This window comes from Babylonia areolata, chromosome 2 (genome assembly GCF_041734735.1).
Source record: "Babylonia areolata isolate BAREFJ2019XMU chromosome 2, ASM4173473v1, whole genome shotgun sequence".
NCBI classification, from domain to species: domain Eukaryota; kingdom Metazoa; phylum Mollusca; class Gastropoda; order Neogastropoda; family Buccinidae; genus Babylonia; species Babylonia areolata.
The window spans coordinates 69190664-69204132 of NC_134877.1; the positions used below are offsets into that span (position 1 = coordinate 69190664).

The following is a 13469-nucleotide window of genomic DNA, read 5'->3' on the forward strand; positions in this document are numbered from 1 at the left end:
GTTGCTACAGACAACGTTCCTCTGACTGACCACATAAATTTCTCTGTGTTGCTACAGGCAGCGTTCCTCTGACTGACAATATAAATTTCCCTGTGTTGCTACAGACAACGTTCCTCTGACTGACCACATAAATTTCTCTGTGTTGCTACATAAATTTCCCTGTGTTGCTACAGACAGCGTTCCTCTGACTGACCACATAAATTTCTCTGTGTTGTTACAGACAACATTCTCTGACTGACAACATAAATTTCCCTGTGTTGCTACAGTCAGCGTTCCTCTGACTGACCACATAATGTCTGTGTTGCTACAGGCAGCGTTCCTCTGACTGACCACATAAATTTCTGTGTTGCTACAGGCAGCGTTCCTCTGACTGACAACATAAATTTCCCTGTGTTGCTACAGGCAACGTTCCTCTGACTGACCACATAAATTTCTGTGTTGCTACAGGCAGCGTTCCTCTGACTGACAACATAAATTTCTGTGTTGCTACAGGCAACGTTCCTCTGACTGACCACATAAATTTCTGTGTTGCTACAGGCAACGTTCCTCTGACTGACAACATAAATTTCCCTGTGTTGCTACAGGCAACGTTCCTCTGACTGACCACATAAATTTCCCTGTGTTGCTACAGGCAACGTTCCTCTGACTGACCACATAAATTTCTCTGTGTTGCTACAGACAACGTTCCTCTGACTGACCACATAAATTTCTCTGTGTTGCTACAGACAACGTTCCTCTGACTGACCACATAAATTTCCCTGTGTTGCTACAGACAACGTTCCTCTGACTGACCACATACATTTCTCTGTGTTGCTACAGACAACGTTCCTCTGACTGACCACATAAATTTCTGTGTTGCTACAGGCAACGTTCCTCTGACTGACAACATAAATTTCTGTGTTGCTACAGGCAACGTTCCTCTGACTGACCACATAAATTTCTGTGTTGCTACAGGCAACGTTCCTCTGACTGACAACATAAATTTCCCTGTGTTGCTACAGGCAACGTTCCTCTGACTGACCACATAAATTTCTCTGTGTTGCTACAGACAACGTTCCTCTGACTGACCACATAAATTTCTCTGTGTTGCTACAGACAACGTTCCTCTGACTGACCACATAAATTTCTCTGTGTTGCTACAGACAACGTTCCTCTGACTGACCACATAAATTTCCCTGTGTTGCTACAGACAACGTTCCTCTGACTGACCACATACATTTCTCTGTGTTGCTACAGACAACGTTCCTCTGACTGACCACATAAATTTCTGTGTTGCTACAGGCAACGTTCCTCTGACTGACAACATAAATTTCTGTGTTGCTACAGGCAACGTTCCTCTGACTGACCACATAAATTTCTGTGTTGCTACAGGCAACGTTCCTCTGACTGACAACATAAATTTCCCTGTGTTGCTACAGGCAACGTTCCTCTGACTGACCACAGCAGTCCAGCCCAGCAGCTGGTGACCAGGACAGCCGAGCTGACCAGACTGGAGAAACAGGCCACTGAGGTCAGTAGGCCTTGGCCAAGAAAAATGTGTGGTGTGTGTGTGCGTAGTTATGGTGTCTGTGTGTGTGATTTGTGTGCATATTTTTGTGTGCGTGTTAGTGCTTTGTTATGGTGTGTGTGTGTGTGTGTGTGTGTGTGTGTGTGTGTGTTCAGTGTCATGCCCTGTGAGGATTTCAAGGACCTCTTTCAGTCTGAAACAGTGTGCCAAACAAATGGAAGTGATGCCCCAAAAATATCATCTTTTATGCAGTTCTTTTTTTTTTTTTTTCTTTCTTTTTTTTCTGTTTTTCCGCCCCAAGGGCTCTTTTGGTCCAAATGGTATACCCACCTTCTGGAAATTCTGTGCTTGAAATTTCCTCTTTTCCGTCACTATATTTGTTTCAGGCTTTTTCCTTTCCTTTTCTGTTATCTCGTCCATTCTTATTATGTCATGCTGGTACATTTACCTGTATTTATTCCAAAAAGCCTTCAGTATTATCTTTTTCTGGGCTTGATAATGACTCTTTTTTTTGTTCCTTGGGTTACCCATTGGCAGTTTTTTGTTTTGTATGCCTGTTACTATGTACAATGTTGTATATATGTATAATTACATTTACGTTCAGGTTAGTTGTTTTTTTAATCCTTTGGTGAAAAATTGATGAAATAGTCAGTGTGAGAGACATGTTCTTTGTTCATATGCATGAATGTGACTACTTGTGCTACATTTTCTTTTCTAGGATTTTCCTTTGTTTTTGGTTGTTGTTGTTTTTGGTGGGTTTTTTTGTTTTTTTGCTTCTGTGGGATTGATATTTGCAGCCCTGATAGTGCCTGACATGTTTACATGCAAAACAACAATGCCGTTTGAGGCAACAATTAATTTATTGAGAAATGAATTGTCATTCCTGTTTATTTGTGAATTGTGTCTCTCTACGTTCATGTGATGTTACTTGCTGTTTTGTGTTTGTCCCGAACAGCTTCAGGTCCAGGTGACAACACTGCTGGCTGCAAACCGCACGGGAGGACAGGTGCGCACAGATTTCTCCACCTTCCCCACACCGCAGTTTGCCAAGGTGGGTGGTCTCCCCGACCAGGTGTGAAATGAAAGACCAATCGTGTTGCTAGCACAACACAACACAACACAACACACACACACACACACACACACACACGCACACGCGCGAGCGCACACACACACACACATACACACACACTCACACACACACACGCACACGCGCGAGCGCACACACACACACACATACACACACACTCACACACAGAGTAGCAGAATACAGCAGCAATACACGATCAGAAAAACCAACAAAACATTGACCCAAAATTACCATTGTCCATTTGCTGAGTCACTTTCTCTTTTTTTTTTTTTTTTTTTTTTTTTTTTTTTGCAAAGATGACATGTGCAGTGCCAATAACAGAACAATAATTTTTTTTTTTTTTAACAAACAAAAGACAATTTGATATTTTGAAATTAAAAAACAAAGACAATACAAAACACAGAGCAAACATGAAAGAAAAGAAAGGTGGTAAAAGGTTAGCAGGGGAATCAAGGCTTTGACATCATAGAGCATGGAATAAGTGTGTAATTTTTAGACTGAGCAAAGAAAAGCTTGCAAATTGAGAGAAGCACTGCAAAGAACGCATTTTGTATTCTGTAAGGTCTATTATGTTGTTCCAAGGAAGCCAGCAAGACTATGATATGATAACAGTGTCTGCAATTGGCAAGTAGCTGTTCCATTCTTTGCAGGAAATGTAGAATGGTTCACCAAAATTATCAGAAATTTGACTGTGCTCTTATGTTGACTTACTGTTTTTTCTTCTTTTTTTCCCCCCATAATTTGGACATTTTGTTTTCAGCATATTGATGATGATGAATGATGATGGGAATGATGACGTTGCAGCAGCCTGGGTCTATTTAGGTTCAGGACTCTTTGAGAAGGGTGTACTTTCTTACTATATCCTGATGTGAACCAGGGTGAGAGAACTCTGTGCAGAAAGTGCAGCATTGGTCAGGGACTTTGAGCAACACTCCCTAAGACACAGCCATGAAGTGAATTACCCTCAACTGAATGGTCCCACTTTTCCCATTTCAGCCCATAGCACACTCAGCTCTGGGTAGGAGATGGCCACTGGTCGAAAAAATCCACCTGGGATGGGATTCAAACCCACATCTCCCAGTCGTCTGTCCACAGTGCTAACCATGGCGGATGGTTTGAGTCGCTGTTTATCAGTGCTGTTTGGTTTGCAGGTTCTGTACGAGAAGTCCGGCCAGAGTGTGAAGGTGGGCCGGATCCATGTGCCGTGTGATGACGGGAAAGGGGACACCATTCCTGTCAACATTCAGCCCGACCAGCTGCATACGATACACGCACGATTTCTAAGCTAATCATTTGTAGTCACAACATATCCTCAGAGCTGACGAAGATACCTTATATCATGGGAGTCCTATTTTGTTGTTCTGTGGATGCATGTATGTATGTATGCGGTAAAATGACTATGCTTCAGAAAAAAATTCTTTGCTTAAGCTTTGACTGTTCCAGCAAGTAAATGTACACAAGAAAACAGGTGGTCACACATTTTGATCATTCCTTTGTCTTTTTCTTTTGCTATTGCTTTATTGTTGTTTGTGAATGACAGTGATGAGCTGTTCATGTGTATACCGTTTGCTTGGCAAAAATTGTGTGTTTCTTTTGGTGCATGTTGTACATTTTGAATTCTCACCAAAATCTGCTTAACAGTAGTCAAAACACTTTTTTTTTTAAAGTGCAAATTTCAAATTACAAGTTGAAAGGAGCAGAATAATTTTTTTGTCATTTCTTTCCACGGTTCTGTAAATTAGGATTAGATTTTTGGCTATAAACAGCATGGTTCTGCTCTTTCATCTCAAACCTCGTTGTGAAACAAGCCACTTGGTCAACAAGATAATAGATTACAAATGTTCAACACAGCACTGATTTGGTTTCTCATTTCAACAATACGAGGTCATGATGGAAGTTTCAGTAGTCCATATTTTGGGTTAGAACTTGTTTTTCTTAAAACTGAACACATCTTCCAGTTAATTCTTCCATTGCCACATACACCAGCAAAGTTGTGTGTGCGTGTGAAAGAGAGAAAGAGAGAGAGAGAGAGAGATAAAAAGAATTTCACAAAATCTACGTCCAATCATTTCTTTATTATTCTTGCCAAAATCAGTCTTGTGAAGTATTGATCTTTCTTTGTTGTTTTTTTAAACTCTGTTGCTGTGACAACATGCACACTGCTTTTATTTTGCCCTTTTGTAAGAAGTGTGTATGTTATGTGTCAGTGGACAGACAGAAAATTTGAACAGCAGACCTAGAAAGGAGAATAGGGAAATTATAAACGATTGTGTTCAGCACTTTGCCTTTTATTGCTGTGAGGCAAGCAGTAGAAAGAAATAGAAGTTTCAGAGGTTTGAGGGAAACAAACTTAACATTTTACACATATCACACAAATCTGAACATTGTAACTTTTAACATGTGCTTGAAATTTTTTGTCTTTATTCATTACAAATATCAGCATGTTTAAAGGTCAGCTGTGTTCAACTTTTGCAATGATGAAATGTTTATAAATCTTTTCTACGCAACTGTTACCTTTTCATGGTTCAGTGTACATCACATTTCTAGTCTGAAAGAGCGTCTTACAAATCATTGACACAGTCTGGTCCTTGGAATCAAGAGCGTGAGAAACGTGGAGTTGCAAAAGGTGAGAAGGGGAGTTGTTCACCTGTAACTGATCCAGTAAAACAGGATGGTTGCACGTAGATGAAGAAATCATAGGTCTGGGACAGCTGGAAGTGCAACCAAGTCAGCATTGAATTTCTTGATGTGGTGTATTCCATCATGATATTTTGTTTTGAAGTATGTATGCATATCAGCATACCTGTACACAAAACCAGCACTCAAACTTTGTGATATACCAGTATGAACAGAACTGTTTGGGTTTGTTTTGTGTTTTTTATTTGTGAAGTTCATGATTTTTGTTGGCCACATTCCCATTTTTTTAAAAATGTTTTGATGGACCATTTTATTTCCTGCACCACAATAAAAGCTTCTGGCTGTGTTACTTTGATGCCTGACAAAATAGTTTATCATTTTTCTGTTTTATTGTTTTACTGTTATTCCACGTTTGTTGGTTTGTTCAGACCACTTTAGATGAAAATATAAGCAGTTCTGTATTTCGAAATTTTATGAGCTGAGCATGATATGATTGCATTGTGTAAGTCTTAAGCTTAACAGAATGCATGGTTGCACAAGAGATTGTGTGTTAGGTCTGTTCACAGCTCTTTGAACTGACGTCGATGGAAAGAAAGATCATGCTGCAGTTATATTGTCTGTTTGATGTAGATTAAAGATATCAGTTTCCGTTGTTTTGTATCAGAGACAAAATTGTTGGTTCAAAACCTTATCAGCCATTGATCTTTTCTTTTTTCTTTGTTTTTTTACTCGAAAATACCTCCAGTCTAACACAAGTATGTTTTTGAATCAGTTTTGTTTTTATATTTGTACTTAATATCAGACTCATTTGTCAAAACAGAGAAAATATCAAAATAAAGGGTGTAATCAAGACTGCCCCCACTCTATATCCCAACAAATTCCTGGTGTGTGTGTGTTCTTGGTTTTTTTTGGTTTTTTTTGTTGTTTTTTTTTTTTTAACTTATCAGTAAACAATGTCTGTAAAATATCAAAATAAAGGGTGTTATGAAGACTGCTCTTATCTTATATCACAACTAATTCCTGGTATTATATCTTAATAGAATACTGCCCCTACAGGTATTTTTAACTTGTCAATGAACTATGTAAAATATCAAAATAAAGGATGTTATCAAGACTGCCCGCACTTTATATCACAATGAATTCTTGTTGTTTTTTATTAGTTGTCAATAAACTCTGTCTGAAAGACAATCAGTGATCGGTAATGCAAATTATGTTTAAAGACTGGGGATTAAAAGGCAATCCAGAGGCCAGATTGACAGAAATAATGGGCTGATACGGCTTCATCTTGAAAGCTACTGTTCCAAGACAACCATCAGTACAAGAAGCAAACCATTTAATGATTGTGTTCAGCTCAGTTGTTTGTGATAAAGCATCAAACATTTGACTTGTTTGCATCATATGGAAATCAAAATCAGCAATTTGCACTTATTTTTTTCTGCCATTTTTTTCCACAATCAAAATTACAGGTTCACAGCTAGGCACTTTATTTTAGTTTATTATTGTTTTTTTGTTGTTTTTTTTTATTTTTTATTTTTTTAATTCATCATCTATATTGCTGAATGCGTGTCATTTTCTAAAACTGCTTCACCCCCCCTACACCCACACCCCCCCGTCTGTGTCCCCCCTGCCACACAACACACACATATGCACAACATACCTGGACATAATACAGTGCGGCAACATGACACAATGCAGGACTACTATTCCTGTAACCAGCAGAACTGTATGCTTACGCACATTCACAGAGAAGTAAGGGCATTCTGAAATCAGTGATGTTACACACTGGTGTGCTATTGTCAGATCTGCAGAGGCAAGAGAGATGTTGAGCGGATGAAATGGGTTTCTTTATCATATTTGTTCTAGTCAGGTTTGCTTGTCATAATGGAAGGGCACTGAAGGAGTGTGTAAATTATCAGAGACGACAAGTCAACCCAGTTAAATGGCTGTTCAACACACACAAACACATGCATGCACATGAGGAAAAAAAAACTTGTACAAAGAGTATACTGCCTTGCTTTTGTATCAAAGCACTGTTGCCTTAAGTTAGCAATCTGTGTTCGTATGTTGTGTGGGAGTATAAAAATATTCAGGGGAGGCAGGGGGTGGGTGGGTGGTGGATTCAGTTAAAATGTAGAATGTATATTTGTCGAACCATCTGTGCATAAAAGAAGACAGAAATTAGAATGATAAAACAAAACTGCTGTTGACTGATTCTTTTCTCTTTAAAAAAAAAAAAAAAAAAAAAAATCTGAAACGGGTTCATTTTAGCTTTAACTCTCTTGATCCCTTGACACACTCTCAGACATGATATGCCACAATGTACATGATATGCAACACCTTTAGCACACACACTAATTACAGGATATATTAAGAAACATAATTATCTCTTTAATTTGAAACTGGGTGAGTTTGAAAGCACTTAATTTGTTATATTGTCAGCCATCAGTTTATCTTGATGAAACTGTTGGTGACATTCCAAGTGATGAACATACCCTGTGGAATGGGTGCTTTTAGAACATGATGCTGCTGCTCAGATCTTGTGTATGTGGTCATGTTTTAAAGTTCTTACCATTTTCTTCGAGGACATATGCCAACATGAACAAGAAAGAATTTTTGAATGCTTGTTTGTGACTGTGGGTGTATTAAAAAAAAGAACGTCTGATACTTTATCAACTTTTTTTTTTTTTTTGTGAAGATGATTATTCATTAAATATAAACTTGATTAATATACTTTGATGTAATTTGCTTGATTCCAAAAGTGTGTAATTTTGGAAACTCATACACGTGATCATTCAAATTCCCCCATTCCAGTGTGATGATGTGGTTATCAGAGTAATAACTTGTAGACATATGACATATCCTTTTTTTTAATACTCAAATCAGTCAACAAAATGAGTCTCTGCAAGAGCCATAGGCTGTTCATTATGTCATTGTTGTCCATGTATATAATACGGCTCTGTAAACAGTCATACTTCCTTTTCCTCTTCACAGCTCTACACCTTCCTTATTGGTAATGCAGCGATCATGAAATACAAAAGATAAGTGGTGTTATGAAAGAAGTGTGGAATTTCCAACTGTGGTTCTAGATTTATGATGCTGAGAATATACCTTGGAAACTACTTAGTACTAACAGTAGTCATTGTCAAAAGCCATATGACACTGTAAGTCTCAAAGAAACTTGCAGCTCTTTTTGGTGGCAGTGTAGAGTAATGAACAGTTGTGCATTGAATATCTTCATTATATCATTAAACAGTTAAAAAGTTGGCTCAAGGGAATACTTGCTCAGTAAACAGTTACAAGCACATATGTTATGCATTAACAGTTACTTTCTGTTCACTTTCAAGATGGGGATTCAAACCCTGATCTCTTTGCACTTGATTTGCGTTTGAAGCTAAGGGTCAAAAGCATGAATGCCAGTGTGCCAAGTGTGCGATATGTGTTGTTCATTTTGATTGTCCCTTCTCATTGGCCAACAGGGGACTTCGCTTCCAAACCACTCATTCCATTGTTCTGTTGTAACTTTTTTTTCTTTTTCTTTTTCTCTGCCTTTTTTTGTTTTTTTTTTGACATTGTTGGTTTGGCTTAACCCAATAACTGCTGAACTTTGGTGAAATGAGATCAGTGTGGTGTGAATTTGAAATGCAGTTAATACTTTTTGTGTAATTATTAATTTATTGTAATTGATTTTTTTAAACAAAAGTAATGCTTTCCCAAGAGGAAAAAGCCCAGATACAGAGCAATGACTGACATCCTCACATGTAACCTCTTGTCTTACCTCAGTGAGGTGACAGCTCTTCATGGAGGAGTGTATTCATGAGCAGCAGTCAGGGGGTTAATTACCTGATGTATGGACATGATGCTGACATTCACTGCATGTTTCACCGTTGTCTTTAAGAAATGCACACAAAAAAAGATATAAACAGTAAGCTGTGTGATTTGAGGGACCAAAGTTGATCATACTGAGCAGACATAATCTGGGCTGAAGTTGATGATATTTAATAGACATAATTTCCACTTTTCGGTCATTTCCATATTTATGACAATCTTTACCTTCATTTATTTAGGAGGAAATGGTGAATCACATCAGCCAGAGCCTATAATCTCTGTTGTTCGGATTGTACAGAACATACCAGATGTCAGCATTTTCATGATATTACGAGATGAGGGACAATGGTCCTATATAGTTTGAACAGTTTTAGTGATTCTTCCACTGGTATTTTGCATTTACAAAACAAAGTTACAAACCTCTGAATCTCTATATCAGTAACAAGATGGTTGATATTTTCACATACTTGTAAAATGTATTGTTTGGTGTATTCATATGCTTCAGTTTTTATCTCCACAGAACTAATTATCTTTAACTCCATATTCTGGAAATATTGTCATCAAAATAGTTGGTCATATGATGGTAATATGGCCCTGACTATTATATTGACAACAAATTCTGTTTCTGTTATTTTTATAGTGACAACCAGTTTATTGTTTCTCTGTGTTAAATGATTGATATTTAAAGAAGTTAGTGAACAAATCATCTTACTTTTATAAAGCATCGAACTGTACTTGGTAAATGGTGGATAGGGGTAAGTAGAGGAATTGGGAACAAAATACTTAATTTGTTGTGTTGATTACTTGTAATTGCTTTATATGTACATGCAGTTATGACCACAAAAATAAAGAAATGATGGATTCATGTCTTTTTTCCATCTTTTTTGTATTTTTTAAGTTCTGAATGGTCCAATTTGATACTGTATCTTAATGTGATGTTCTTGTTGTGTACTGTCTGGTAAATTGGTAGAACAAACAAACAAATAATTGATATCAGAGTACCGGTAGTTGTAATGTTGAAACATCTCCTTGAAAACAAACATTTCGTTCTGCCAATCATTGCTAAAAAGATACCGATAGATGTAATGTTGAAACATCTCATTGAAAACAAACATTTAGTTCTGCCAATCATTGCTAAAAAGTGTATAACTGCTTGCACATTTATGAACACATGTTGAAAGATGCTTTTTAAAAACTCTGCCCCCACCTTATCCCTCTCTCATCCTCCCTCCCATCTTTCCCCCATCAGATGTCACAGGAGCTAGGTGTAGTCACCTTCCCAGTCATAGTGGGCCTGGAAAAGGATTGGGTATGTCATGTGAAGAAAGCAAGATAATATCACCCAGACAGCCCTTCACTGAGCACCAAAAGGTGGTGGTGTGTCCATCAAGATCGATGATGACCATCGTTGTCATCCAGCTGGGGGATGGGGGGAGGGTGGTGGTGGGGTGGGGGGGAGGATGCTCATGAATCTATTTGTGAATGCGCAGATGGCTGAATAGTCCAATCTGTGCACAAAATGTTCGCTGACAGTTGGGGCAGACAAAGACAGGCATATCATTGTCAGGGAGCTTGTTTGCCCGTGACTTTCTGGCCTGCCTCTTCTGAACAGCTGCAGCAGTCCTGTTGGCCTCGCACAACATGGCGCCTTTGTGCACAGCAGCGCGCCATTTGTCATGGTCCACTGCAGATTCCTCCCAGGAGTCAGGGTTGATATCAAACGCTTTAAGAGAGACTTTCAGAGTATCTCTGAAGCGCTTCTTCTGACCTCCGTGTGATCTCTTCCCTTGATACAGCTCGCCATAGAAGAGCCTTTTGGGCAGCCGATGGTCTGGCATGTGCACCACATGTCCAGCCCAGCGAAGCTGGGACTGCATCAGGATGGTGAAGATGCTGGGAAGGGTGGCTTTTGCGAGCACCTCTGTGTCTGGGGTCCTGTCTTGCCACTTGATGTTCAGTAGCTTCCTGAGGCATGTTGTGTGGAAGTGGTTCAGCTTCTTGGCATGTCGTTGGTACACTGTCCAAGTTTCGCAGCCGTACCCAGACAGCCCTTCACTGAGCACCAAAAGGTAGACACAAGAGGGAACACCCAAAGAACACCTGATGCAGAACAGTTGAATGATAACTCCAGACCCTGAAGCACACCTGTGATACCATTCAAAGACTGGCCCAGAACAGACCAGAGTGGCAGATCTTCATTGTTGCCTTACATGCCAGGGGGACTAATGGGCAGTAATTAAGTTTTTCTGTAATTTGATTGATTGGACATTGCCTAATCACCTTCAAATTTCAAATCATGGTGCTCAGAGCCTGCCGACCACAAAGGCCATCTCAAGGCTATTAGTGTGAAAGCACTATGCCTGGTAACTAACCCCAACCCTATTATTTTCTTTTCTTTTAGCTTATTTTATTTCATTTTATTTTATTCTATTCTATTTTCATTTGAAGTGGACCAACCATTGGCTATCCCAGTGCAGGAGATTCTTCAACATTGGAGTTGGCTGCCTTTCAAGAAGAAATTCTTAAATTTACAGATGTATGTGTCCTCTTTCCATTTTGTTCTGTCAGTTACACATGTCTGCAGTTGCCTTTGTGATACTGCAGTCAGCTTTCTTGAAAAAAATACTTCAAACAAAAATTTATGTACATATAAGGGAAAAACAAAGGAAGAATTTATATTATACTATAGTGATGAGAGTTGAAGGTCCCATTTGGGCTTAGTGTTTTGTCCTTGTGGAAGCACCTTCCTTCAATTCTTCTCACTCCACCCAGTGCCAGAACTTGGTCAGGCAGTTCTCTTCAATTACTAAAGGAGGCATCACTGCATTCGGACAAATCCATATATGCTTCACCATACCTGCTAAGCTGATACAGCCTGCTCACGCAGGCCTTGAGGAGAAGAAAAAAAAAAACCAAGAAAAGATGCATAAACAAATAAACAGATACATCATTGAATTAATGAATAGATAAACAAATGAATAAATTAGCTGACAAAAACATAAGAAATAAGTGATAAAGTTAGAATAGAATAAACAAATGAAATAAAGATTTTTAAAATATATCCCCAAAAAAGTATTAAAAAAATTTGTTTTTAAAGTTATCAGACTGATTAAAAAATAAAATAAAATGCAGGAGGGGAAACTGATAATAATGATAATGAATAAATGAACAAGCAAATAAATGTAATTAAAACACACACACACACACATGCACAAAGATATGCAACAAATATGCAGATTCACAGATATGAAAGCACAAACAAAAGTGCACAGGCGCAACACTACATGTAAAAGCACACGAGCCCCCCGCGTCCCCCCACCCCCCACCCCCAACACACACACACACACGCATGCACACACACACACAACACACACACATGCACATTCCAATATTCCATAGTTTACCCACAATACAGACATAGATACACATACATCCACACCCCATACACCCAACCCCCATACACAAACACACACATACACATTGTAGCACCCACGACGCACACACACACAGACTCACACACACACACGTACACCCACTCACACACATAAGCAAATAGACACACATGTAACACATCCACACCCCTACACTCCCTACACATACACAAACACACACACATTGTAGCCCCCACCGCGCGCGCGCACACACACACATGTACACCCACTCACACACATAAGCAAATAGACACACATGTAACACATCCACACCCCTACACTCCCTACACATACACAAACACACACACATTGTAGCCCCCACCGCGCGCGCGCACACACACACGTACATACACTCACACACATACACAAATACACACACATGTATGCGCTCGCATGTGCACAGAGCTCTCCTGACACAAACATACACATACAAATGTGTGCACGCACGCGCACACACACACACTTTGTTAAAATTATATTCATAACTGTAGTGCTTTAGAAAAGCTTATTCTTATCATTGACATTGTAACCCCTTCGTATTTGTGTGAATATATTACTTTATTCATTTCAGCATCATTTATGATGATGATGCCATTTTGTAATCATTTGTATTTATACGTTTCACTGTTGACCTCCCTACTAACATACTTGCTTACGTGCCTACCTGTTTGTTTCACCTTACCTACCCATCCACCTGTCTACCTACTTATGTACCTATCTGTTTGTCTCAGCCTGCCTGTGTAACTTCCCATCCACCTGCCTACATATCTACCTCCTACTTGCTTACCACTTACCTGTTCATCTCTCAACTTATCTGCTTACCCAGCCACTGGTCTATGTACCTACTAGCCTGTCTGTACCATTGTCGCAAGTCTGTAACATCTTCCTCTCAATATGTTTACCTGGCCATCTACCCACCAGCATATCTATCCATCTTCCTACCTATCCACCCACCCACCTACACACCATATTATGTTTA

At 39.1% G+C, this 13469-nt stretch overlaps 1 protein-coding gene across 2 annotated transcripts in view; it reads left to right on the forward strand.

Annotated features, from left to right (window-relative positions):
* Positions 1 to 9924, forward strand: part of LOC143276690 (dynactin subunit 1-like) — a 64993-nt gene extending 55069 nt beyond the window's left edge. For both annotated transcript variants that reach the window (XM_076581331.1, XM_076581337.1), the window contains 3 exons: positions 1419 to 1510; positions 2463 to 2558; positions 3749 to 9924. In XM_076581331.1, the coding sequence (XP_076437446.1) occupies positions 1419 to 1510; positions 2463 to 2558; positions 3749 to 3886 (326 nt within the window). In that variant the 3' untranslated portion in view covers positions 3887 to 9924. The remainder of the gene's footprint in view (positions 1 to 1418; positions 1511 to 2462; positions 2559 to 3748) is intronic.
* Positions 9925 to 13469: the final 3545 nt, after the last annotated feature.